Source organism: Gracilinanus agilis, chromosome 2 (genome assembly GCF_016433145.1).
Source record: "Gracilinanus agilis isolate LMUSP501 chromosome 2, AgileGrace, whole genome shotgun sequence".
NCBI classification, from domain to species: domain Eukaryota; kingdom Metazoa; phylum Chordata; class Mammalia; order Didelphimorphia; family Didelphidae; genus Gracilinanus; species Gracilinanus agilis.
The window spans coordinates 643,744,883-643,772,753 of NC_058131.1; the positions used below are offsets into that span (position 1 = coordinate 643,744,883).

At 38.4% G+C, this 27,871-nt stretch overlaps 1 protein-coding gene across 1 annotated transcript in view; it reads left to right on the forward strand.

Moving 5' to 3' along the window:
• Positions 1–27,871, forward strand: part of PDE6C (phosphodiesterase 6C) — an 86,580-nt gene that overhangs the window by 32,562 nt on the left and 26,147 nt on the right. The window contains exons 12-15 of the mRNA XM_044662636.1: positions 7,887–8,033; positions 8,427–8,534; positions 12,337–12,446; positions 20,604–20,691. Coding sequence (XP_044518571.1) covers positions 7,887–8,033; positions 8,427–8,534; positions 12,337–12,446; positions 20,604–20,691 — 453 coding nt within the window. The remainder of the gene's footprint in view (positions 1–7,886; positions 8,034–8,426; positions 8,535–12,336; positions 12,447–20,603; positions 20,692–27,871) is intronic.

The following is a 27,871-nucleotide window of genomic DNA, read 5'->3' on the forward strand; positions in this document are numbered from 1 at the left end:
AGCCTCGCTTTCCAGTTGCAAGATTCTACCTTTTAAGCTGTTATTTTCTTGCCAGATCTCTTCCATTTTCCTCAAAATCTCAGATTTGAACTCTTCCATAGGTTGTGAGGAGTTTTCCTTATTTGGGGAGGGTCTGGATGGTTGTTTGTTCTCCTCCTCTGTTTGCTCGGTTGTCTGGATTTTCTCTGTGTAGAAGCTGTTGAGTGTTAAAGACTTCTTTTTTTTGTTATTATTCTTTCTCTTCTGAATTTCCTGTAACTGGTTAGCCATCATTAGCCCAGCAGCTTCTCAGGTTTATCCTCGCTCTCAGTGTCTGTCTGAGATCTATTGGCTCCTGAGGACTGAGTTTTAGTTTTTTCCAAGGTCAAGCCCCCTGGTGGATTCCCTTGCTAGAACCTCTGCAGGAGGTTTCTTTACAAGTCTCAGGGAGCTACTTCCACAGTCGTATACCCGTCTGCACTGGTTCCCCACTTGGGCTTTAGTTCCTGGTTGTGTTTGCCTCCACCCACGCCTCTGCTCAGCCGGCACCCACGCCTCTGCTCAGCCGGCACCCAAGCCTCTGCTCAGCCGGCACCCACGCCTCTGCTCAGCCGGCGCTCCGCTCCCAGCTTCCGCTCAGCTTTCGCGTGCGTTCTTGACTTAATGGGGTCCTAAGTCTTGCTGCTCTCAGGAACAGGTCCCGGAGCTGCTGATGACTCGATGGGTGCCCCAAACTTGCTCTATTTCTTTTTAGCTGGGTTCAGAGCTATAGGTGAGTGTGGAGGGGGTGGGGGTGGGGCGGTTGCTCAGCTCGCGCTTGAGTGAGAGCCCTTTTTAGCTTGGAAATGTCTCGATTCCACGTACCTTCCACGCTGTGCCCTGTTGTGGGGTTCCTCCGTTCGTCTGGACTTGTTTTTATGTCCCCTTGAGGAGTTTTGTGTGTTTCGGTCAGGAGAGGTTTAGAGCTGCTTCTTACTCTGCCGCCATCTTAACCCGGAAGCCTAACCATATCTATTTTTACTTTGGCTCTGTCAGAGATCATGATGGCAACTCCTGTCTTCTTTTTCTCATTTGAAGCCCAATAGATTTTGCTCTATCCTTTCATTTTTACTTTATGTATATCTGCCTGTCTCATGTGTGTTTCCTGTAGACAACATATGGTAGGATTTTTGTTTTTAATCCACTCCACTATTTGCTTCCGTTTTATGGGCAAGTTCATCCCATTCACATTCAGAGTTATAATTATCAACTGTGTATTCCCAGACATTTTGATTCTCTCTCCTTGTCCTGTCCTTTCTTCTTTCACTATTTCCTTCTATATCAGTGTTTTGTTTTTAATCAGTTCCCCTAATCCCCTTCCTTATTGTACTTCCCTTTCTATCCTCTCCCTTCTTATTCCCCTCTTATTCTTCTTTAGGATCTTTTTAAGCTATGCCCCCCCCCACGCCCTCTCCCTAGTGTTACTTCCCTCTCTACCAGTCCTTTTGTTACCCTTCACCAGTACCTTTGTTACTTCTCTATAGGATGCAAATCTATTCTCTGCCCCAATGGATCTGATTGTTCTTCCCTCTTTAAGTTGATTTCAATGCACTTAAGTATTAAATATTTCCTTTCTCTAACCTCTTTACCCTTACAGTGTATTATTATTCTTCCCTGTTGGCCCCATGCTCTTCTTTATGGGATATAAATTTACTCCTTTTTGTTTGTTTTCCCATTTTTCTTAATATTACCTACTTTCCCCCCCTCTAGTTTTGTGTGTGTGTGTGTATATATATATATATATATATATACACACATATATATATGTATATGTATATATGTGTGTGTGTGTATATATATATATCACTTGACATTTCATCCTATACAGTTTGTCACTGTTCCCTCTATGTAAACTTCTAGTTACCCTGTTGGTAATAACAATTTTTAATATTTGCAAATATCTTTTCTTCTTGGGATACAAATTGATTGAACTTATTGGGTCCCTTAAAGATTTTTTCCCCTCCCCTCATTCTCTTAATTACCTCATGGAGATCCCCTTGAGTTCTCTGTTTGAGCAGCAAACTCTCTGTTTAAGTCCAGTTTTTTCTTGATGAATGCTTGGAAGTCCTCAATTTTATTGAATGACCATACTTTTCCCTGCAATAATATAGTCAGTTTGCTGGATAGTTGATTCTTGGTTGTAGACCCAGTTCTCTTGATTCCTGGAATATTATGTTCCCTGCCTTCCAGTCCTTCAATGTAGATGCAGCCAGATCCTGTTTTATCCTAACTGTGGTTCCCTGATATCTGAATGACTTCTTTTTAGAAGCTTGTAATATTTTTTCCTTGATCTGGTAGTTTTTGAATTTGGCTATAATATTCCTGGAAGTTGTCAGTTGTGGATTAAATGTAGGAGGTGATCTGTGGATTCTTTCAATTTCCACTTTTCCCTCTTGTTTGAGAATGTCAGGGCAGTTGTCTCTGATAATTTCTTGTAAAATTATACCTAAACTTTTTCTTTTATCATGATGTTCTGGTAAACCAGTAATTCTTAAATTGTCTCTTCTAGCTCTGTTCTCCAGATCTTTGGTTGAATCAATGAGGTGTTTCAGGTTCTCCTCAAATTTTTCCTTTTTTTAAAAATTTTGTTTTATACATTCTTGCTGTGTTGTGAAGTCATTTGCTTCTAGTTGTTGAGTTCTGTTTTTTAAAGACTGAATTTCATCCCTGGCATTTTGGTCATCATTCTCCTTCTGGTCTGATTTTCTTTGTAGATCATCTTTTGCCTTCTTTGCTTCATTTTTAAGCTGGCCAACTCTGGCCTTTAAGACTTCATTTTCTTGTTTTAGTTCATGTATTTCCTTTTTCAAATTGTCTTTAGGTTCTCTTGCCTCTCTTGATTGCTTTTTGAATTCCTGACGTTCTTGAATTAATTGAATTTTGAGATCTTCCAAAGCCTGTGTCCAATTCACTGGAACTTCTTCCTCTTCTTCTATTTCTATTTCATTTACACTCTTTTCACTTCCTTGAAAGAAACTGTCAATTGTCATTTCTTTTCTCTTTTTCTGTTGTTTACTCATATTTTTTCCTTTTCTGTTCTGCTAGTTTGAGCAGATGTATTTAATGATCTTTGATGAAAGATCTTCCTCCAGCTGGCAATGGAGGTTTGTAGTTACTTTCTCTGCCCTCTGAAGACTTCTTGTCTGTTCAATTGTTGGTATTTAGCCTGTATTGATTGGATTAGTCTGTACTGCTTAATCTGCCCTGAGGCTAAAATCTCTTTAGTTGTGCAGCAATAGGATCCCCCTGCTCTGTCCTGTTGTTAGATTTGTTCCTCTTTCTTCTCAAAGCCCATTGTTTTCTATCTCGGTGTGTAAAGGTGCGAAGGTTTTAAGATTTGCTCCCTCTAAACCACCATCTTCCCAGAAATCCCTCCCCTCATGGTTGTTCTAAGGAAAGCAGTCCTCAGTCCTCATCCAAAGCTCCTCCAGGGTCAAGCTGAAGGTGAAAGCCCCCAATGCAATCTTAAAAAATTATTTATTTGGTTGTTTGCTTGTTATATAAAGTTCTTGGGTTTCTCTCTTCCTCTCACCCCACCCTACCCCACACTAGAGAAGGCATCATCTGACCAAATATGTGTGTGTGTGTGTGTGTGTGTGTGTGTGTATGTAAAATGATGTCATTTATTTATCAGTTCTTTCTCTAAGGCAGACATTCACATTTCTCCAAATAATATTTCTGTTGCTGTATATAATGTTCTCTTTGTTTTGCTCATTTAATAATTTTACGTAGGTCTTTCCGTGTTTTTTTTTTAATTAACCCATTCATCATTTCCCCGAATGTAATCTAATTCTCTTCCTATTCATTTCTGAGTCCAAATCATTGTCCATATTTTCTGTCTGTCCAAAATGCACATATTGATGGACAAATCCATTGGATTTCTCACCTAACTATTTGTTTTAAGCTGGATAACATACATTAGTTTTCTATTTGGTTTTTTCTTTCATACATGGCTTGGCTAATCTCTTCTGAGGGACCACAATTCCTACTGTTTAGGTTCTATAATACTATAGCTTTAGCTCATTTATAGTTATTTTATTTTATATATTATACTTACAAGTAAAACAAAATTTTTCAGGAAATCCCCAGAACCCAAGTATTGTTTATATATAGGATATATGTTCCAAGCCCTCAGCAAACAATTTTTAAATAATATTTGGAATAACCCATTTGTAAGCCAATGATTCCAAATCACACTTTTCCTTAAAGAAAAAAAGATCCAACAAAAACAAAATGAAGGTAGTACACGGGACAGCAGTTTTTCAGGAAAACCCCATTTCTTATCTATTGATGCATATGCACTCAAAAATGACATGTTACATCTACAATTCTACCAACACTTAACCCGTAGGTCTTCTAGGAGTATACCAATTCATCCTGCAAAACAAATAAATGTGATAGGGTTGGGCTACAACCTCCTAAAAAGAGGGGTTACCTCCTTACCTTTCTTGAATCCTCTAGCACAATGATTCCCAAAGTGGATGCTACCACTCCTTGGTGGGTGCTACAGCGATCCAGGGGGCCAGTGATGGCCACAGTGATGGCCATTTATATTTCCTATTAATTGCTATTAAAATTTTTTAAAAATTAATTTCCAGGGGGCTAAGTAATATTTTTTCTGGAAAGGGGGTGATGGGTCAAAAAAGTTTGGGAACCACTGCTCTAGTACATCCCCACTCACTCCAAGATGGAGGAGAATTAGAGATCCCATAGGCTTCATCAGGAAGGGAGGGAGAAATCTAATCTTGTGATGGAGGTTACCAATTTATTCCCACCCATTTTCATTCCCTCTCTTTTAGTCTCTCCCCTTACTCCTCCATCCTTTCTGTGGGCCAGATACAGAGTGTTTTTCTACTCTTTTCCCCAAACTATAAATGCTTATGATAAAAATTTAACAATAGATTCACCCCTTACACAGGGGAATGGGAGAATGATCCTATCCCCCTCCCCCAAATGCTACCCACATAAGAATATTCTCTAATCCCTCCTACCCCACCCTCATTTTTCTGTCCCAAGCTGGGCTCCTTGGAGTCATTTCAGTGGAAGCTATCCATGTAGATGTTTACTTTATTCCATAGAGGGTTAACAATGGAATTACCAGACTCTGCCCTGGCTAATCCAGCCAGTCTTCTACATGCTGATAAAAGCCTCCACTTTATGACTCCTTACTAATTAACTCCTCAGGCTCAACCACATTTAGGAAGCTAGTTGAGCCCACCTGATTTTTTCCCATATTATTGTGCAACAAGCAAAACCAGGGAATGATGTCTCTAAGGTTTTCCTTTCAGGAAGGAACACACAGCTACATTCAGTGGTTTAAGGCATTTCCCAGTGTAGTCAGTTGAGAAGTGTACATTTTATCTGTTGACTCATGACTCCTAATCCATGTTATCAGGCTAGGCTTGGAAATCTAATCAACTTAACAAAACCCTCAGAGCTCTGAATTCTCATCTCAATTTCCTCCTTGATTTTGTGACCTCAGAAAAGTAACATCTCAACCACATAGCTTTTCAGATGAGGCCAGGAACATGAGGTCTGCTTGTCTAATAGGGTTAATGGCACCTGAAAGCAGACACCCTTCTTTTCCCAATATTTCTGGTATTGAGTTGTGTCTGGCCTACTTACTGGATGAGAGCAGAGATTTGTCAATGATAATTAACTCCTTTTCTTACAGAACATGGGGCCTAGGCCATATTCTCCTGACTTGGAGTTCAGACTCAGAAGGATCATAAATTTAGAACTGGAAGGAATATTAGAGGCCATTGATTCCATTCCTCTTATTTTATAAATAAGGAATTTGAGGCCTAGAGAGGAGTTTGGTGACTTGCTCAAAGCCACATAGGTAGTCAATGACATAGTACCTGTGGCTTGGAATCTTGGGGTCTGATCCCTCCACACTGATGGTATATTTGAGGCTAAGGGAACTTTAGGGGATGGAATTTATCATACTCTGGGAAAGTTTCCTCCTTTGTCTTTTCTTATTCTACTCTGCCAGCCCCAGTTTTGATCCCCAGTCCACAGCCCTATACCCATTAGTTGGTTAGGGTTTTTTAAAAAATTCAAATCTGTGATTTTTACTCATGTAGGAAACTTCCTGGTATGGAAATTCTATTTACCAATACAGATTAAAAAAAACTCATCCATAACTAAATAGCTTAGATTAGTTGCCTGGAGCCATGGAGAAGTTGTGATTTTTCTCAAACTCACAAAGCTAGTAATAGGTGTCAGAGGCAGGACTTGAATTCAGGTCTTCTTGATTCATAGGCTAATCCTTTATTCTTTAGACCATGCAGTCCTTCCAGTAAAAGATATGGTTAGTTTAATTATACATATACATATACATATAAACTATATTTATATGCATATGCAAAACCTCATAGTAACTTAGCTTCAGCATCCCTTTTCTTATTCCAGTGCTTCCTCACTCTGTTTGGGTGTTTTTTTTCTAATTTAGATCCTGCCTGAAAATCTCCATCTCATTTCCCCACTTACCTAACAATTATCTCATCCAGTTGTACTTATATGTCTCTGAAGCACTTAGTAGAGAATGTACTGAACTTTGAAAGGTGCATAAGTATTAGTCATCAGCAACAAATTATAAATGAAGAATTTGCATAAGAGAAGTCACTTAAAGGTTGCCATCAGGGAAGTGAATGGTGGAAAAAATAGGTCAGTCACATAACAAGAATGAGGGATAGTCCATGAACACCTCGTATCTTGTGTTATCCACATAATATCAGGAGAACTAGAGAAAAGGTACCAGCTTCGTGGGAAGACCTCCTGTGGAGGATTTAGGAAGAGTCAAGAGGTGGGAATACCTGTTGTATATAGGTTATGATCCTTAATCATGGAAAGAACAGCCATATCTATGATCACAAAGCCTTCCAAGACTATTAGAATGATCAATGTACCCAATTCTTTCCTTCTCTCCGTTTAGTGCCTAGTACTGTACTCTTCATATAGTAGGCATTTTTTAGACATCCCTAACTCCTTTCAAGGATCAGTTCGATCACTATCTTTTACCTAAGATCTTTCTTGATACCCCAAATGTTAGCTCTTTCCTCTTCAAATTACTTCCTACTTACTTTGTAAATATGTTGTATTTGTTTTTGTGAGTATCTGTTATTTTCATCCAGTAGAACATGAATTCCTAGAATTAGGATCCCTTACCTCTTTTGTATCATGGACCTCTATGGCAATATGATGAAGCCTCCTAAGAATAGGGTTTTTTAAATGCGTTAAGTAAAATTCATAGGATTATAAAAGAAACACATACATACATATATACACACATATATTTTTATATACATGTATATGGTTATAGATGTATGTACACAGTGAGAAAAGGTTACCGATTTATCACCTATCACAATTGGCAGCATGGATTTAATGTGAGACAGACAATGTTTACCCTACAAATGGTGGGTTTGGGAACCACATTATATACATCTGAATATATTCAGATATGAGTTTCATACACTCCAGATTAAGAACCTCTGTCTTAGAAGGCAAAGATTGTTCATTTATGCCCTTTGTATCCCTTCTCACTATCAGGAGCTTTAGTGAGCACTTTATAAATACTTCAGATGAATCAAATTGAGAAATAGTTACTCTCTAACTAATAATGGAACAATAAGAAAACATGGGGGCTGGAGAGAGAAAACTGGCTTTCACTGACTGGCAATAACTTTAATATTTAGATATGAGTCAGCCTGGTTCCAGGCTTTTGTGATGGAGGGCCCACTCTCTACTTCATTGCTAGACAGGACTCCTGTTGACTCCGACACTCTGAATGTTTGAGATCTATGAACATAAAAAGGACTGAAAGGTCAATTTTTATCTGGAAAATATCATTCTTGTTTTAACAGAAAGAAGAGCTGCCGGACCCCAAGGATGTAGAACTTTATGAATTCCACTTCAGTGACTTCCCCATTACAGAGCATGAATTGATTAAATGCGGGATCCAGTTATTTTTTGAAATAAAAGCAGTGGAAAAGTTCAAAGTGCCTGTAGAGGTCAGATGATATTTACTTCATCATTAAAAATAGCAATTCTCATAGTTCTCAAACCAAATGTCTTTTGTGTTTAGAAACAGTGAATTTTCAGTTTGGGTTTTGGCTGAAAAGAATTACTAACTGCAAATATTTCTCCTGAAACCTATCTAAACAAAACCGAGTGGCCTTTTTTAGATAAGATGGATTGTCAGTCATACCATCCCAGACCTTCTTAGGCTTTGGGGGTTAGATTCCAAAGTCTGAAAGGTCTTTTTCTTTCCTTCTTTCTTTTTCCTTTTTTTTCTTTTTCCTTTTTTTTTCTTTTTCTTTTCTTTTCTTTTCTTTTCTTTTCTTTTCTTTTCTTTTCTTTTCTTTTCTTTTCTTTTCTTTTCTTTTCTTTTCTTTTCGCAACAGGTCCTTACCAGATGGATGTACACAGTGAGAAAAGGTTACCGATCTGTCACCTATCACAACTGGCGACATGGATTCAATGTGGGGCAGACAATGTTTACTCTGCTGACGGTAGGTTCAGGAACCCTATAGATAATAGGAAGGGATGATGATGATAGAATTAATAATAATAATAATGACATTTCACATTTCTACAGCATTTCAAGGCTCACTAATTTCTTTCCGACTGCCAGAATTTCAGTATGAAGGGAAACTTGATGAAAGAGATCACTAGTAGGGCTGATCACAGACTTTCAAGCTAGAAAGGATCTTAAAGACCCTCAAGTCCAGTTCCTTCATTTTACTGAAGGCAGAACTGAGGTCCAGAGAAATTTAGTGAATTACCAAGAGTCACAAAGCTAATAAGTGACAGAGGAGGAATTTGAGCCCAGTTCTTCTTATGTCCAAGTCTAACATGCTATCCACCATCTAAGCCACCTCCTCATGACTATGTTTCACATAGCAACATGATGATAGTGTACTGAATTTGAGGTCAGAAAAACTTGGGTTGGAATATTGGCTGAGAACTCTGTGTGTTCCTGGGTAAGATACAACTTCTCTGGATTCAGTTCTCTCATTTGTAAAATAACTGTGTTGATACAAAACACTTTTCACACAATTAAAACTAGATCTAAATAACTGGGAAAACATTGATTGCTCCTGGGTAGGATGAACTAACATAATAAAAATGACAATCCTACCCAAATTAATCTACTTATTCAGTGTCATACCTATCAAACTACCAAAAAACTTTTTAAAAGAATTAGAAAAAATATAACAAAGTTCATCTGGAAGAACAAAAGATCAAGAATATCAAGGGAATAATGAAAAAAAATGTGAAGGATGGGGGTCTAGCAGTACCAGATCTTAAATTGTACTATAAAGCAGTAATCATCAAAATAATATGGTACTGGCTAAGAGACAGAAGGTGGCTCAATGGAATAGACTAGGGCAGTGATGTGCAAACTACAGCCTGCAGGCCAGATGCCCCCCCCCAAATGTTCTAACCAGCCACAACCACGTGACATTATTCCTAATCTGATGAATACAATGAGTAGGATACAATACAATGAAACTTTGAAAAAGTTGCCTTAGAAACAGACTGACAGAGGAGCATTTCCTTTCCTTTGGCCCCCTCTTTTAAAAGTTTGCCATCACTAGACTAGGGGTAAATGACCTCAGCAAACTAGTGTTCAATAAACCAAAAGACCCCAGCTTTTGGAATGAGAACTCACTATTTGACAAAAACTGCTGGGAAAATTGGAAAACAGCATGGGAAAAATTGGGTTTAGATCAACATCTTACACCCTATACCAACATAAATTCAAAATGGGTAAATGGCATATATAAAGAGTAAAATCATAAATAAATTAAATGAACATAGAATAGTATACCTGTCAGATCTGTGGGCAAAGGAGGAATTTAAGACCAAGCAAGAGATAGACAACATTGCAAAATGTAAAATGAATGACTTCCATTATATTAAGTTTAAAAGGGTTTGCACTAACAAAACCAATGCAACCAATTAAAACGAAAGTAACAAACTGGGAGAACATTTTTATAACAAAACTCTCAGACAAAAGTTTAATTTCCCAGATATATAAGGAACTAGGTCAAATTTACAAAAAAACAAGCCATTCCTCAATCAACAAATGGTCAAGAGACATGAATAGGCAGTTTTCACATGATGAAATCAAAACTATCAATAAGCACATGAAAAAGTGTTCTAAATCTCTCTTGATTAGAGAAATGCAAATTAAAACAACTCTGAGGAACCACCCTCTCAGCCTGGCCTATCTGGCAGCAAAGGAAAGTGATAAATGTTGGAGGGGATGAGGCAAAATTGGGACACTAATACACTGCTATTGGAATTGTGAATTGATCCAATCATTCTGTAGGGCAATTTGGAACTATGTGCAAAGGGCTTTAAAAGATTGCTTACCCTTTGACCCAGCCATACCACTGTTGGATGTGTACCCCAAAGAGATAATAAGGAAAAAATACTCATACAAAAATATTTATAGCCGTGCTCTTTGTGTTGGAAAAAATTGGAAAATGAGGGGGTGTCCATGGATTGGGGAATGACAACAAATTGTGGTATCTGATGGTGATGGAATGCTACTGTGCTGAAAGGAATGATGAACTGGAGGAATTCCATGTGAACTGGAAAGACCTCCAGGAACTGATATAGAGTGAAAGGAGTAGAACCAGGAGAACATTGTACACAGAGACCAATACACTGTGGCACTACCAAATGTCATAGACTTTTGTTTCGTTTTTGTTGTTGTTGTTGTTGTTTTTTAAACCCTTAACTTCTGTGTATTGGCTCCTTGGTGGAAGAGTAGGCAATGGGGGTCATGACTTGCCCAGGGTCACACAGCTGGGAAGTGTCTGAGGCTGGATTTGAACCTAGGTCCTCCCGTCTCTAGGCCTGACTCTCAATCCACTGAGCTACCCAGCTGCCCCCTTACTGAGATATCCAGCTGCCCCCTTGTAGTAGACTTTTCTACTAATAGCAATGCAATGCCCAGGACAATCCAGAGGAAAGAGTGCTATCCACATCCAGAAAAAGAACTGTGGGAGCAGAAATGCAGAAGAAAAACATATGATTGATCATATAGTTTGATAGGGATATGATTAGGGTTTTGATGTCAAGGATCACTGTACTGCAAATATTAATAACATGGAAATGGGTTTTGAACAATGATACATGTATAACCCAGTGGAATTGCTTATCAGCTCCTGAATAGGGTAGGAAAGAGGGGTGAGAAAAATAATGAATCATGTAACCATGGAAAAATATTCTAAATAAAAAAGGGAAAATTAAATTAAATTAAATAACTGAGTTGGATTTGATGATGTCTAAGTTCCTTTTTGTACTCTAAGTCTATGATTCTGTGAATGATTATTTTTCATATGTATGTAATGTTATTAATAGGATAAAATTAATTGAAAACTCATTTTCTCAATCAGATTGTTTTTTAATCAATTACCTTTTTAACATTCATTTTTTTAAAATTTGAGTCCCATATTTTCTCTCCTCTTCTCCCTCTTTGAGAAGACAAGCAATTTGATTTAGATTATATATGTACAGTCATGTAAAATATTTTTCCATATTAGCCACAATCTTTAGATTATATTATATATGACAATTTTATTGACACTAAAAAGCAGGTCTCATACTCAAAAAGAGTAATCTGTGGTTGTCATAACTACCCTGTATATCAAATAAAGCCATAACTAGCTATCATGGCTCCTAGGTGAAACAAGCAGCACAAAACATGTGCTCAAATCAACTTTAAAGAGAGATCCAGGTTGTTTGTTGTTATTGTTTGGGGGTGGGGGAGAGAAACCTCAAATCATTGGAAAGATATCCTGGGGAAGGTGTTTGGGAAACTATTGTTATTGGCTGATAGTGTAGGAGAGAACAGGACACTCAGAGGAAGAAAAGTAACATCTGGTACATTCCCCTTTTAACTAATTATTCTTGCTAAATAAAGTCAGAGGTCTATTGTTTCTAAGCTACTGAATAAATGTAAACATTGTCAGTACCCTCTAAATTTTGGCATCCTGGGACAATGCCCCAGTTGCCCTGTGCTACTTATGGCTCTGGAAGTAGATCATCATAAAAACAACTTACATTATTACATCCTTTTAAGGTTTAGAAAGCACTTTCCTCATAACAACCTTTCAAGGCATAGAGTGGAATGACTTTCAATCCCATTTTATAGAAAGGGAAACTGAGTCTCAGAAGAATAAAGTGACTTACACAACCTGATGCAGCTAGTAGATATCAGAACTGGCATGGGGACCTCAGTGGTCTTTCTACTGTACCAGGCTACTTCCATTAACCCAGCTCTGTTTCCTTAAACAGACAGGAGGACTGAAGAAATACTATACGGATCTGGAAGCCTTTGCAATGGTTGCAGCTGCTTTCTGCCATGATATTGATCACAGAGGCACCAATAATTTGTATCAGATGAAGTAAGTGCAAACAGAGGGCTGTGTTGATGTAGACTGATGCACTTTTTTTTCAATTAATATCTCTGCTTTTCAACTTCATCCTCTTTATTTTCTTAGAATAAAAACTTTTATTTATTTAATTTTGAATATTTTTTTCATGGTTACATGATTCATGTTCTTTCCCTCTCCTCCCTCCCCCTGTAGCTAGTAATTTCTCTGTTTTTTTACATATGTCGTTGATTAAGACCTATTTCCATATTATTAATATTTGTATTAGGGTGATCGCTTAGAGTCTACTTTCTCAGTCTTGTCCCCATCAACCCATGTGATCAAGCAGTTGTTTTTCTTCTGTGTTTCTACTTCCATAGTTCTTTCTCTGGATATGAATAGCATTCTTTCTCATAAGTCCCTCAGAATTGTCCTGGGTCATTACATTGCTGCTAGTACAGAAGTCCATTACATTTGATTGTGCCACAGTGTATCAGTCTCTGTGTACAATGTTCTTTTGGCTCTGCTCCTTTCACTCTGTCTCAATTCCTGGAGGTCATTCCAGTTCACATGGAATTCCTCCAGTTTGTTATTCCTTTGAGCACAAAGTATTCCATCACCATAAGATACCACAATTTGTTCAATCATTCCCCAAATGAAGGGCATCCCTTCATTTTCCAATTTTTTGCCACCACAAAGGGATTGCTTCAATAATAATTCAAATTTATAACACTGTTTGGTGACTTTTGTCTTTTATATATTGGATAATGTGATCCTCACAGCTATCCTGTGAGATAGGGCAAAGATTATTATCCATATTTTAGAAATAAGAAATTGATACCCCAAGAAGTTAAATGACTCATCCATGGTCACACAGGTAGCCAGTGGCAGGGCTGAGACTTCTATCCATGAGAGCAGTTCTTTTTCTATAGAAACAATTTGTATTCTATCTCTTGGTTACTCATAAACTTTTCTCCTATCCATGAATCTGATAGGAAATATGTCCCCATTCTTCTGATTTGCTTATGATATCTCCCCTTATGCCTAGACTGCATATCCATTTTGATCTTATCTTGGTAAATAGTATAAGATATTGGTCTATATTTAGTTTCTATCAGTCTACTTTCTAGTTTTCCCAACATTTTTACCACATAGTGAATTCTTATTCCAAAAGCTTGGATCTTTACTTATGTCAAATACAAAGTTACCAAAATCTTTTACAATTGTTTGTTGTATGTCATATTCCACCAATCTACTATTTCTTAGCCATTACCAGATATTTTAATGGAATAAATAAATAGATTTAAATGCTAGGATGAGGATGACCCATCCTGCTAAAACCCAATTTAGAGGCTTTCAGTCCAATGTTTCCTCTCTCATTAAGCTGTGTATCAATATTAGTCAGTCAACAAACACTTATTAAGTGACACCTGTGTGTGCCAGGTACTATGCTGGGTATTGAAGATAAAAAGAAAGACAATTCCTGCTCTCAAGGAGCTCACAGTCTAATGGCAGGAACAACATGCAAACAATTATGTTAAAATATATACATATAAACAACTGAGTACAAACATATACTGTACAAGGATATATACAGGATAAATTGGAGATTATCTCAGAGGGAAGACACTAAGATTAAGAGGATGGGGAGAGTCTTTTTGAAGAAGATAGGACTTTAGCTAAAGGAAGTCAGGGAAGCCAGAAAGCAGAGAAAAAGAGGGAGAGAGTTCCAGGCATGGAAGTCAATAGATGAAAATGCATAGGTAGGGAGATAGAATCTTAGGTGAGGGATGGCAAAGAGGCCAGTGTCACTGGTTGCAAGCCTAGAGGGAAATAAGGTATGAGAAGACTGGAACAGAAAGAGGAAAGCAGGTGAAGAAGGTCTCTAAAATCCAAACAGAAGATGTTATATTTAATTCTGGAGATAACAGGGCGCCACTGAAATTTATTTATCAGGAGGTGACATAGACAGACTTGTGCTTAAGAAAGATCAATTTTGGCCATTTGAAGGGAGATTGGACTGGAGAGGAGAGGGACTTGTGACCAGGAGGCTCATTAGCAGGCTACTTCAGTCATCTAAGAATGAGGTGATGAAGGTTCACACTGGGGTGGTGGCAGTGTCAGAGGAGAGAAGGGGCAATGTGAGAGCTGTGACAAATCTAAAATCAATACGACTTGACAACTGATTAAATATGAGGGGTGAGACAGGGAGTGAGGGTCAAGAATGACACTTTGGTTATAAACCTGGGTGACTAAGATTTGAACCTGAGTCTTCTGATTCCAAATTTAGTCCTCTGTTTCAATCTACCACCCTGGGTTATGTCCTACTGATGGAGGAAGAAATTATAGATCTTTCATGAATTCTCATTGCTTAATATGCACCCAGAAGAGCTAGAATGTTCTTAATTTATGTGCATTCTAAATATCAGTTTGTCATTTGTGAGATTTGACTATATAATTGATTCTTCAAACAAACATACCAGACTTTCTCCATGCATTCTCCATATTTTGGCACAATGTATTTGTAGAAAAAGAATCAAAAGTCAATCAGTGAAATTAAAATCATTTTAGCCTGTTTATGATTTGCTTAGCTTTCAACCTGAAGTTAATCCTTTCTGACACCAAGGAACAAATAAACAGATAAATGAGCAAGACATGAAGCATAGGTGTTATAGACATCATCCAACAGGTGAAATTCAAAGTGTCTTTTTCAAAATAGTCTTCCTTGTGAAGCTTATTCCCATAATCCTATTGCTTCCTAAAGCATGTTTGGAACTCTCCTTTGGAAATGACAGCAATAGATAAAGATTTGAATTTTAGAAGGAATTAAGTCTTTAAAAGCTACCCCTGGTGAATAAGGTAGTGGGAAAATACCATTTTAGGCATATAAGAATCAGTCATGCTTATTATACCATGAAGCTAGCTTTCTTTTGTCTTTATCAACTTGAAAACAAAGAAGAATGACAGAAATGGTTTTGAGTGATGGGAATATTACTGGAATAAACTACATGTCAGCCAAAGGTCACTGCTTTGAAGAGAACAGTACTTATTAAGATATATGAGTTTAAGCCTATTCATTTTTAAAATCAGCACTATGATTAAGTGACCAAAAAATTGTCATGGAACTTGATTGGGAGGCACTAGAACCAAGGGGTGACCTGGAGGTACCAACATTCATCCTTGAAGAAGTACTATAAGATCCCAACAAATGCTCAACAGGGACCTTAAAGGTTCTTAATCTAAGACAAGGAATTGTAATATTTTAGAGCCAGAAGAAATCTTTTAAAAACCTACTTAAATCCCATCATTAAAAAAAAAAAAACAACCCTACCTTCCATCTTAGAATCAATACTGTGTATTGGTTCCAAGGCAGAAGAGTGGTAAGGGCTAGGCAATGGGGGTTAAGTGTCTTGCCCAGGGTCACCCAGCTAGGAAGTGTCTGAGGTCAGATTTGAACCCAGGACCTTGCATCTCTAGGCCTGGCTCTCAATCCACTGAGCTATCCAACTGCCTCCAAATCTCATCATTTTTCAGAGGTAGAATATAGTGTAACAATAATAACACTCCCATGAAAAGGAATCTGAGTTAAAACTCAGCTTTGACACTAGTAACATAATGATGGAGATGCCATATAACCTCTGATCCTTAGTTTCTTTATGTAAAACTGTAGAACTGTAAAAGTGACATTAGAGGAAGAAAGTGAGCCTCAGAGAAATGATTCTTCCAGTCATACAGATAAGTGATAGAACCAGGAGCCAAACCTAGTTCTTATGGTTCCTGATCCATTGTTCTTTGTACACATTTTCATTTTTATTCTAAATTTTTGGCCCAGTATCACCAGCTGAACCTGTACACCACTGGCCCTGACAAGCTTTCTCCTAAAACAAGGCATGCTGATTCTTTACATGTTAGAATTACAACCAAAAGGAAGGGATGAGTCTAGCTTCAGGGCCAGCTATAAAAACCTTGAGGAGGCAGTGCCTAGGTCTCTTGGTTTTCAAAAGTAACCCTTGTGCCACTAGAACTCTCCAAGGTCCTGACCTTGTCTTGTAGCCTGCTGCTCCTCAACCTTCTGCTACCTTGAACCTCAGCCCTTCTAGTCCCATTTCCTGGATAACATTAAGCAAATTACTTAACCTCTCCAAGCCTCACTTTCCCCATCTGTAAGATGGGATTTGGGACTAGATAACATCTGAGGTCTCTTCCAATTCTATTATTCAAATGACTTAGGAAAGAAGTCCTAGGGAATCCTGAAAAACACTGAAGTTAAGAGACTTGCTCAGGATCACAACTTGGGTGGGATTTGAACCCAGATATGAGGGCGAGTCCAGAAGACTATCCACCAGATGAGACTGTCCCTATACTAACACAAAGGGATATGAATAAGAATTTGATCTGTGACCTGCCACACCACCAATAATAAAGGGAGTTAATCAATAAGGGAACTCCCTCTGCCAATGCAGTTCAACTTTCTCTATTAGACTTATAGTCTTAAGGAGTTGCTTAAGACTCATATATTCTTTCCTTATTAACCACCCAGTGATACAGGTAGTGAAAGGTTTATTTGCTCATAAGAGGCAGGAAAACATAGCAGAGAGACTACTGAAACTGGGGTTAGCATAGGCATGGATTGGAATCTCACTGTTAGATGTGATCCTGGACAAATCAATTAAACTCACTGAGCCTCAGTTTCTTCATAAAGTGGTGGTATTAACAGCACCTGCTTCTCAGGGTCATTAAGAGGATCAAATGAAATAATGTATGCAAAGTGCTGTGCAAACCTTAAAGTCTTATATAAGTGCCAACTATTGTTAATATCATTCCCATTTTTCAGGTGGGGAAATGGAGACTCAGAGAAATTAAGTGACTGCTCACATAGCAAGTGGCAGAGCTTGAATTTATACCCAAATCTATAGTCTTACCCTCTTTTTTTCTCTTCTGGAATTAATTGTCATGCTTCTGTATTCTAATGACTTTTCCTTCATTGAGAGCAGACAGTAGACTTCATTTTTAAAAAAAATATTTTTCCATGTTTACATGATTCATTTTCTTTCTTTCCCTACTTGACAGTAGACTTCAAAGAGAACAAAGAACCAATGTAATCAATTACTTTAAATATCTAGTGCTACATGTATTTTCTACCTCTCTTGTTGCTCCTGTCTTGCAGTTAGTTATCTGTGTATAGGCTTTATCACCATGATGCAGTCAAAGAATCCTGTCTCATTCTGTGTATTTCCCACAGCAGCTAGCATAAGAACATTCAATGCACATTTGTTGACTGAATAAAGGAATGAGTGAATGAATGAGGTTTCAGGAAATATGAACTATTTACAAATGAGAAGGGACTCAATTATTCCCTTAGTTACAAAGTAGATCACACACACACACACACACACACACACACACACACACACACACACGGCTGGGAGCATCTTGTTAAAGCCTAGTTCAGCCAAGAGCTCCTCCTTTCTTAGATACTAATTTCTCTTATTCCCTCCAACACTATCTCAAGCCAAGTGTTCTTTTACATATTCAAGGTTTCTATCCTTTGGCAAAGCTTCCTTTCTCTATCTAAGGAGTCCTTCAAGTATGAATATTAGTTCCTAGAGGATGGGATCTCCTTCATCTTTATTATTTTCACCACCACACACAAAGGCAAAGAAGGCAGGAAGAAAAGAACGAAGGTGCTAATTTCACCTCAATAACTCCAGACTGGTACTAGTGGGACCCCTCCCTCCTATTATGCCTTTACCCTTCTTCCCATCTTTCCTATATGTAGACTTTGAGGACTAAAGGGCCATCCAACTATTCAGCTGCACCTGGAATTTGATTATGTTGCTTACAATAGGCAGGCTGTTACCTGGAAAATCACTTTGTCGTTCATATATTTTCATATTTAATTTAATTTAATAATTTCATATTTAATTAATCCTTCAAAACAAATTATTTTCAATTCTCCAAGAATGTGGGATGCTATTCACTACACTGGTGCAGCCACTTTACATCCTTGTTGATGGAAAGGGAATAAATGTTTACAGAGCACACTCTATATACCAGGCACTGTGCCAGGCTCTTTCCAAATATTATCTCATTTGATTTTTTTAACTTTGGGATGTAGGTGGTATTATTATCCCATTTTACAGTTGCAAAAACTGAGGCAGATGAAGTTAACCAACTTGTCCAGAGTCACATATCTATTAAAGTATCCAGGGCCAGATTTGAACTCAAGTCTTTCTGACTCTAGCTCCCCCCAGAGCTTTTTCCTCGATGCCATCTAGTTCTTCCAATACATGGCCTCCAGGAGCACATTCATTCTCTCTCTTTTCCCCCTTCTCTCTCACACACATACACACATACCCACACACATCACTGCTTTGTAGACATCTAATAATGAGTCTGAGCAGTTGGGTGGCTCCGTGGGTAGAGTGCCAGGCCTGAAGTCAGGAAGACTTATCTTTCATGAGTTTAAATCTGGCCTCAGACACTTACAGGCAGTGTGATCCCAGGCATGTCATTTTGTCCTTTTCATCTCAATTTCCTCATCCATAAAATGAGCAGAAGAGGGAAGTGGCAAAGCATTCTAATATCTTTGCCATGAAAACTTCAAATGAGGTCACTGAAAGTAGGACACGACTGAACCTACTGAACAACAACAATTATGATTTTTTTCCAAATTTAGGTAGACTGATGCTAGATAAGTCATGCAATAAGCCATCAGAGTAGAAGAATCATAGGCTTTTAGAGGCCATGGAGTTCAACCTCCATATTTTACAGATGCAGAGATTGAGGCTGGATTCCTAAGTGACTTGCCCAGTGTCATAGAGCTAGCAAACATCCATGGCAGGATTCTAACTCAGATCTCACTAACCCCAAACTCTCTGTGCCACCTAGCTGCCATTCTTGAAGATCTATTTGTTTCGTATGACCTTCCATGGTTTGAGTGTCATCGGCATCTGCCTTTAAGGAGCCAGATGTCACTACTAAGTTCAGGAGGAGATTTCAAAGGGAGATGTTAGAAGATTATGCTGGCTAGAGTGAAAAGTAGCATTGGGTAGTGGATAAAGAGTCAGTCTCAAAGCCAGGAAGACCTGGTTTCAAGTCCTGCCCCACATACATACTGGCTATGTGACTCCAGTGGGTGACTTAACTTCTCAGTGCCCTAAGTAACTCCCAAGACTACAAATTGCAGAGAATGTATTCTGCATCCATAGAGGAAGTTTCACCTGGAAGTTCCTTATGCCAATAAAACCATGGGCCCAGTCCCCATTTCTATCCCTATCTTATTTATAATGTGATACAGTGTGCTCAGCTTTTCATAGCCTTTTCTTCGATTTTTTAACTTGAACCTCAGACATTTAATACTATTTCCTGGATGGCCATAGACAAATTATTTAACCTCCCTGGCTCCCCCTCTTCTTATCAGTAAAATAGAGTCTTTGACTAGCTGACTTCAGAGATCTCTTCCAATTCTAAATTCTCATTACTTCTGGTGCAAGGAATAGGTCACCAAGCATCTAAATTTGTTGTGGTTCATTCAATAAATATTTATTGTGTAACTACTATATGCAAAACATTATTCCAGAGATTGGTCTTTTTGGGTGCCATGAGTACCAAAAAATAAGGATCATAGGGAGCTGGAAAGAACCTTACAGATTATCTAGTCCAATGCTTCTATTTTATAGATGAAAATACTGAAACATAGGAATAAATGAATTGACTTGACCCTGTCGATCACACGTTGTAATAAGTAACAGAACCAGAATATGAAGCCAGCTTTTCTGATTCTTGATCCAGTGATCTCTTTACTATAATATATTGCTTTTAACTCCTTCCAAAAGTGTGAATTTAAATTAATGTCAAGAAAGCTTTCCAACAAGTAGAATCATCCATAAGTGAAATGGACTGCCTTGTATGGTTCCCCCTCATTCGGAAGTCTTCAAACCGAGGCTTTGGTCACTTTTTGGATGTCTTGCACTGGAAAATTTTGTGGTTGAAGTATTGGACTATATGGTCATCAAGGTTCCCTTTTAACTCTAAAATTAGTCTATGATATTCTACTCATTTTATCTAGTATAACTAAGAATGTTTCAAGAAAAGGGAAAATTTTAGACATCTGATATTCCCACAGAAACATGGATGTAGATGAATCTTTGCATAGATATAATCTGTGGCACATTATTTTCCTCCTAGGTCAGCATCCCCCTTAGCCAAGCTTCATGGATCTTCTATTTTAGAGAGACACCACCTGGAGTTCAGTAAGTCTCTGCTGCATGATGAGGTATGGAAGCTCTGTTCTGGTAGAATCAAATCTAATACTTTGTTCCTGGAATGGTTGCAGATTAATGAATGTATCTATGGACAAAATAAAACTACAAAGTGGATAATAAATTGTTAACATATCAATTAACAGATTATCTGCCATTAGTTTCTTTTTTTAGTTTTTTAAAATAATATTTTATTTTTCCAAATAAATGCAAAAATAATTTAACATTCATTTTTAAATTTTGAGTTCCAAATTCTCTCCCTTGCTCCTTTTGACCTTTCCCCCCTTCCTGAGGCAGAAAGCAATCTGATACAGATTTTACATGTGCAATCATATAAAATATTTTTTCACATTAGTCATTTTGTGGAAGAGATCTCAAACAAAAAAAGGAAGAAAGTGAAATATATTATGTTTTGCTCCACATTCAGACTTCATTAGTTCTTTCTATGAAGGTAGATTTGCCACTAGTTTCTAAACAGCTAAAATGACAATGTCCACTAATGTTATGGGATCTGAGCTGGAAGGGACCAGAAAGAAGGAAACCACTAGCCCAAGGTCACAGAGCTAAGATTCAAAACTTGGTCTTTTAACTCCAAATCTAGCATATTTTCCATTAGACCACAGTGCCTAGGAACCAGAGAGCTCTAGTGGGACTCGGATTCAGTAGATAGCTTTTCCTGGGCTTCCATAATTTAAAGGTAACAATGTCACCTCTCTGTATCTCAGAGTCACTTTATATATGAACAACGTTACTATTCTTCCAAGTAGTAAAAAATCTTAGCTGATAGGAATAGATTGTAGGAAGGTCTGGAAAGAAAGTGGCAGGAGGGCTACACCAAAAATAAATAAGAGGCCAGATTAAATAATAAATTTAAAAGACAAGGATTCTTCCATCTATAAAGATTAAGACAGAGGGGAGATATGATCAAAGTCTAGGAAATCATGTGGGGCATGGTTAAGGTGAATATGGACTTATTTATCAGAACTTCAAACACTAGAATGAGGAAGTTTACCTGCTGCAGTTTGAAAGAGAATGTATGATGACATTTCAGACAGCGCTGCTTCTCTAAGGCAACAGTTTCCATAAGTTTTACTGCCAGCTGTGTAAATTCATCATTCCTTTCATCATTTCCCATATTTCTGTTTTGGACAGCCAGTATATATTAGAGTTAGGACTTGAACTCACAATATCTGGATTTGGGGATGAATGGCAATTCTATAATAAGTTATTAATGTTAATATAGATGCATATATCAGGAAGGAGATGAGGGAATGATCAGTGGACCATAAATTTTACTTCATGTGATCATTCTTACTACCTAACATCCATAGGATACCTGAGTTCTTGTTCTAGTTGTCTCTGCCTTTATTTGTAAAAATGGTAATATAATACCTGCCCCATTTACCTTGCCAGGATGAGGGAACATTAAAGAAGAGAACAGATCTGAAAGTTCTTTTCAAAAATAAATTACTGCATTAGTGCATATTGTACTTAGTCATGGAGAGCCTCGCCTAGTGTTTTGTTGGGCACCTCGTCCTTGATGAGTTAAATCCTTTGATTTCCGAGAAACAAAAATCACCGATCTGATTTCTCATTTAATGCACATGGGTTTGGCTTTGTATTAAACTTACAATTAGTCCAACAGTCAAGAGCTGAGTGGTTGACATGGCAGGTTAGAGTTGGCATACCATGGATCTTTCATGCACCCCTTCTAGGGCCTAAGAGTTTATAATGTGATGAAAGAGGCTTTAAAAGTCTTTCATTTGTTCAAATTATTTACTCAGTAGTCTGAACTGGCTCTTATGGGCATATAATGACTTGTTTGTCTTCTCTAAAAAGGAATATGGCACATTAATAACTCATAACACCTTTGCCAAAGCCTCTCTGAAACATGGCTCAAACAGCTAAGTGCCGATTCAGAGATCACTGTCAACACTGTTGCCAGGCACTAGGTTCATTCAAAGCTTATTGATATGAAGTAAGTTGGAACACTGAACTGCTCTGAAGTTGTTAGTTGTTGAAGAGTCCTGCTATGTTTTTTGATATTCCTCATCCTTTTTTTTAATATGATAAAATTAATGCATCTGATTTATTGTTGTCAAGCTTTGTTTTTAAAATAAATTCTTAGGTTTGATGCAACCATGGATGAAATGTACTTTAACTGTGCAGATAATTTTTTTTATGCTTAATGTTGGCAACTAAAAATCTCTCCAAGTCCCTTGAATTGTCTGGCACCCATTAGGGCCTTGAAGTGTCAAGAGCATAGATCTTCTGTGTCGTATAATGGGGCCACAGCCTGACTGAAGTTTTCTCAAGTGCTTCACTGTAGCATGGTCTGGGTCTCCTCATAGTTTTCAAGACTAGCCCAGGAAGTCTGGCTAGGAGGCCCTACCAAGGTAGACAGGGCCAATGATAGAATGTCTCTGCTACTGAGGGGTGCTCCTAGCTGGGTGTGGAGAGACTCACTACTTATAGAAGGTCCATCATAGACTAACCACTAGGCAATGAATTTTTTTGTCTCATCAGCTAAGATGTGGAGGGTTCATGATCTTCATTAGTCACCGAGATATCATAAAATTTTTAAAAAGTATTTGAGGTAATTGGCCATGTTGTTGTTGTTTAGTTGTTTTTTAGTCATGTTTTGATTTTTCGCAACCAAACCTTTTGGAGATTTTCTTGGCAAAGATATTGGAGAGCGGTATACCATTTTCTTCTCTAGCTCATTTTACAAATGAAAAATTGAGGCAAACAGAGCTAAGTGACTTGTATAAGGTCAGCTAGTGCATATCTGAGGCCAGATTTGAATTCAGGTCTTTCCTGACTCAAGGCCCAGTGTTTTATCCATTGTGCCACCACTAGACTATGAAGATAATCTAATACGTGTCATTTCTCTTTTTGGCACTTAGGGTTGGCCATCAGTGTATTTTCTTCTTCAGTTTAAATAGCCTCAAGCCCTTTATTCTTTATGTATCCTGGTTATCTGACCCTTCACCACCTTTTTCTAGACTCTCCCTGTTTTGTGAATGCTCTTCAAAATATGTGATGCCCAGAGCTGAATACTATCCTCTAATTTGGTTTTGTAAGAGGGAGATTTTAGGTATTTTATAGATATATATTTAAAGTGTGGCCACCAGGAATCAATAATGCAGATTGATTCCATAATTAAATAGACCCACGTCAGGATCGGATTTAAGGTAGTTTATTTACAATTACAAAGGTAAAAAGTAGGGAAAAATAGAGAGAGAGGCTAGTCCAGGCCTACAGAGGCCTGGACGGAGAGAGAGGGTTAAAAGGCTACAAGCCACAAGACCTTAGCAATCAAAGAGGCTATAAGCCTACTTAAGGCAGAGTTTGGAAACGCCAAGGTAGGCCAAGGAAGTCAGCCTAACTTACCCACATGACAAGTCAGAGTGGAAGAAGCCTGAGGTCTCAGCCGAGTACCTTCAGCACCAAGTTCAAAGTGGGAACTGCCTCCACAGGAAGTAACCAACATACTTAAAGAGATAGTGTCTCTCGTCACTTCCTGGGGGTCCACCTCTAATTCAAGTGGACAAATGGCAGCCTTTACACTGATTTGGACTGCCTAAAGGGCAGTCCCTTGTTCTTGATTTGTTACTTATTGTCCCATGTGGGTAACTCATCTCCCCTCCCACTAAGGGAGTTGGGGATGATATCATCTCGGGTAAGTAGAGTTTTGACTATGAATGAGCTAGAGCTAATTCCATTTACACAGTTTGACCATAAACCAAATATAATTTCTAAAAGACTGGTCTTTTGAAGACTGGTAGAGCTATAACCTTCCTTGAGCTGGATGTTTTATTAATGAATCCCAAGACTACATATAATTCGATAGCACCTGCCTTACATGACATTATATTGAGCTTATGGCCAACTAAAACCCCTAGGTCTTTTTATGTAACCCTATTGTTAAACCAAGTGATATTTGTACAATTGGCTTTTGAAACCTCAATAGATTAATTAATCAATAAATATTTATTAAGTGCCCATCATGTGCCAAGCATTGTGGTAAGTGACAAGGTTACAAAAAAAAGAAAAAAGCTAGTTCCTACCTTCAAGGAGCTTATAATCCAGTGGAGAAGACAACATGCAAACAAATATATACAAACAAGTTATTTGCAGGATAAAAGGAAATAATTAACAGAGGGGAATATACTAGAACTAAGACAGGTTAGAAAGACGTTAGTTGGAATTTTAGTTAGGCATTAAAGGATTCCAGGGAAGTCTTGAGCCTTAAGGTGGTATTCCCAAGATAGAATCCTGGTCAGAGAAAATGCCCAGAGATAAGGAATGGAGGGTTTTACTCATGGAAGAGCCAGGAAGTTAGGATGGAATGTGGGAGTAAAAAGAGTAAGAAGACCAGAGAGGCAAGAGGGGCTTGGTTACAAAGGTTATAGGTACAAAATTCTATGTTTCTCCCTACAAAATTTTAGCTTGGTGGTTTTGACCTAGCATTCATGCCAATCTGATGAAGCCGAGGGTAATAATTTAATACTTTGATCTTTGTAATTCTTCCATTAGTAAAGTAAACAAACAGCTAATTGGTAGACCCAGAGAGTTCTTAATTAAAAGCAGTGAACCTGGGTCTGCCTTGGGCATTCTCTAACAGATGCCTTCTTTCTGTCCAGGCAGGAGGATGTGTCATTGCTCCCTCTCGGAGGTGATGCTTGGCTCCTCCCTCTCTGTCACTTTCTCATGTTAGTTTCTGAGCTGGGGGGGGGGGGCCGGGGGGAGCCCCGCCTCCACAGCATCTCTGTGCCACTGAGCAGCCTTCCCGGGATGGGAGCCGGAGCCATTGGGGCACCTGCGGATGTGTCTGCGCGCGCGTACATATGGAGAAAAGAGGGGGGACAGGGTGCTTACTGTCTCCACCATGAAAATGAAAGCTTTTTGCAACGAGGGATTATTTCACTCATTGTATGAATGTACCCCCAGGGCCCAGCACATAACAGGAATTGAGGGTCAGATATAGAGGGAGGTGAGGCAGCTCAGGGGATAGAGCTGGGGCTGGAGTCAGGAAGACCTGAGTTTGATTCTGACATCAGAAGCTAGCTGCATGATCCTGGGCAGGTCACTGTTTGCCTCCATTTCTTCAACTGTAAATTGAGGATAATAATAGCCGTTGTAAGGATCAAATGAGATAAGTTATTTTTCAGTCATGTCTGACTCTGCTGGACTCCATTTGGGCTTTTCTTGGCAAAGATAATGAAGGCATTTGCCATTTCCTTCTCCAGCTCATTTGGCAGATGAGGAAACTGAGGGAAACAGGGTGAAGTGACCTGACCAGGGTCACTTAGCTAGGAAGTGTCCAAGGTCATTTTTGAACCCAGGAAGATGTGTCTTTCATGATTGTAGACTGTTGCTCTATCTACTGCGCCACCTAGCTGCCGCCTGGTAGCCACATGGACAAACCACTCAAGTGGAAGACTAGAAACCTCAAGCGTGTACTGATTTACATTGGTAAAGAAGTTTTCTCACTGAAGAATTCTGGCTGATGATGAAATTGTGGGCCCACTTCAAACAAATATATCTTGTGTTTACATTTCCTCAGGGGGAGTCCCAAAGCGAAGAGGTGCTGAGAAGAAAAACCATAAATATATTTTTCCCTCCCTAGACTCTAACAATGACTAATTTGTCCATCAACTAACAACTTTGATTAAGAACCAAGTCAGCAAAGCAGAACCAGTAAAACATTACACCCAGGAACTGCAATATTGTGGAATGATCAACTGTGATAGACTTGGCTACTAGCAGCAAATCAACAATCCAAGACAATTCTGAGGGATTTATGACAAAGAAATTATCCACCTCCAGAGAAAGAACTGTTGGAGTCAAAATATAGATGAAAACATGATTTATCATTTGTTTGTTTGGGTATATGTTTGGGGGTTTTTCATTTTATAAGATTATTCACTTACAAAAATGAATAATATGGAAATGTGTTTTGTATGATAATACATGTATCACTCAAAAATATAAAATTTAATTTAATAAAAGAACCAAGGCAGCGAAGTGGCTCAGCGGATACAGAGTCAGACCTGGAGAAGAGAGGTCCAGGGGTCAAATCTGACCTTTGACACTTCCTAGCTGTGTGACCCTGGACAAGTCATTTAACTCCCACTGCCTAGTCCTTACCATTCTTCTGTCGTGGAACTGATACTTTGTATTGATCCTGAATCAGAAGGCAAGGATTACTTGTTTAGGTTTTTTAATTAAAAATTTTTTTAAAGAATCTATGGGATGATTGGATGCAAAGATTATTGTCAACTACAACTGCTAACATTTATACAGTGTTTCAAGGTTTGCAAAGCACTTTACAAATATTATCTGGTTTTATCCTCACAGCAACCCTAGAAAGGCAGGTGATATTCCCATTTTACACTGAGGAAATTAAGGCTAATGAAAGTTATGTGACTTGCTCAGGGTCACATAACTATTAAATGTATGGGACGAGATTTAAATTCTGGACTTTCTGACTCAGGTCCAGTGTTCTTTCTTGCAGGTAGTGGGGTCAGTGGATAAAGCATTGAGCCTGGAGTCAGGAAGACCTGAGTTCAAATTTAGACTCAGATTCTTACTAGCTATGTGACCCTGAGTAAGTCACTGTATTAATCCAAGTCTGTAAAATGGGGTTAATCAGAGCCCCTAACTCCCAGGGTTGTTGGGAGAACCAAATGAGATCATCTTTGCTAGGGGATGGGGTTACAAATACAAAGACTAAAATAGTGCCTGTGTTTGAAGATCTAACAGTCTCATAAAGAAAACTGCAAGGACACTTGAGTACATATAGACCCTAAAGACCAGAAATACAAAAACTACAAATCATTTTGCTACAAGATAAAGTAAGGAAGGGTACTAGCTGTTGGGGGAATCACGGAATTTTTCACATCAAAGGTAAGTTTTGAGCTGTGTCTTGAAGGAAGAGAAAGACCCTATGATGCAGAGAGGAGGAGGGATTTCATGGCAGGCATGGTGGATGGTCAATACAAAGGTTTGGAGCTGTGAGATGGAAACTGTTTCACTAGATCAAAGAGTGAAGGAATTACAGGCAGCGAGACTGAAAAGATAGGTCGGAACCAGGTTGTGAAGACTTTACAAGCCGACAAAGGAATTTATCTTTTATCTTAGAGGCAAAAGGGAAATATTGGACTTGAATGAGTAGGAAAGTGCCAGAAG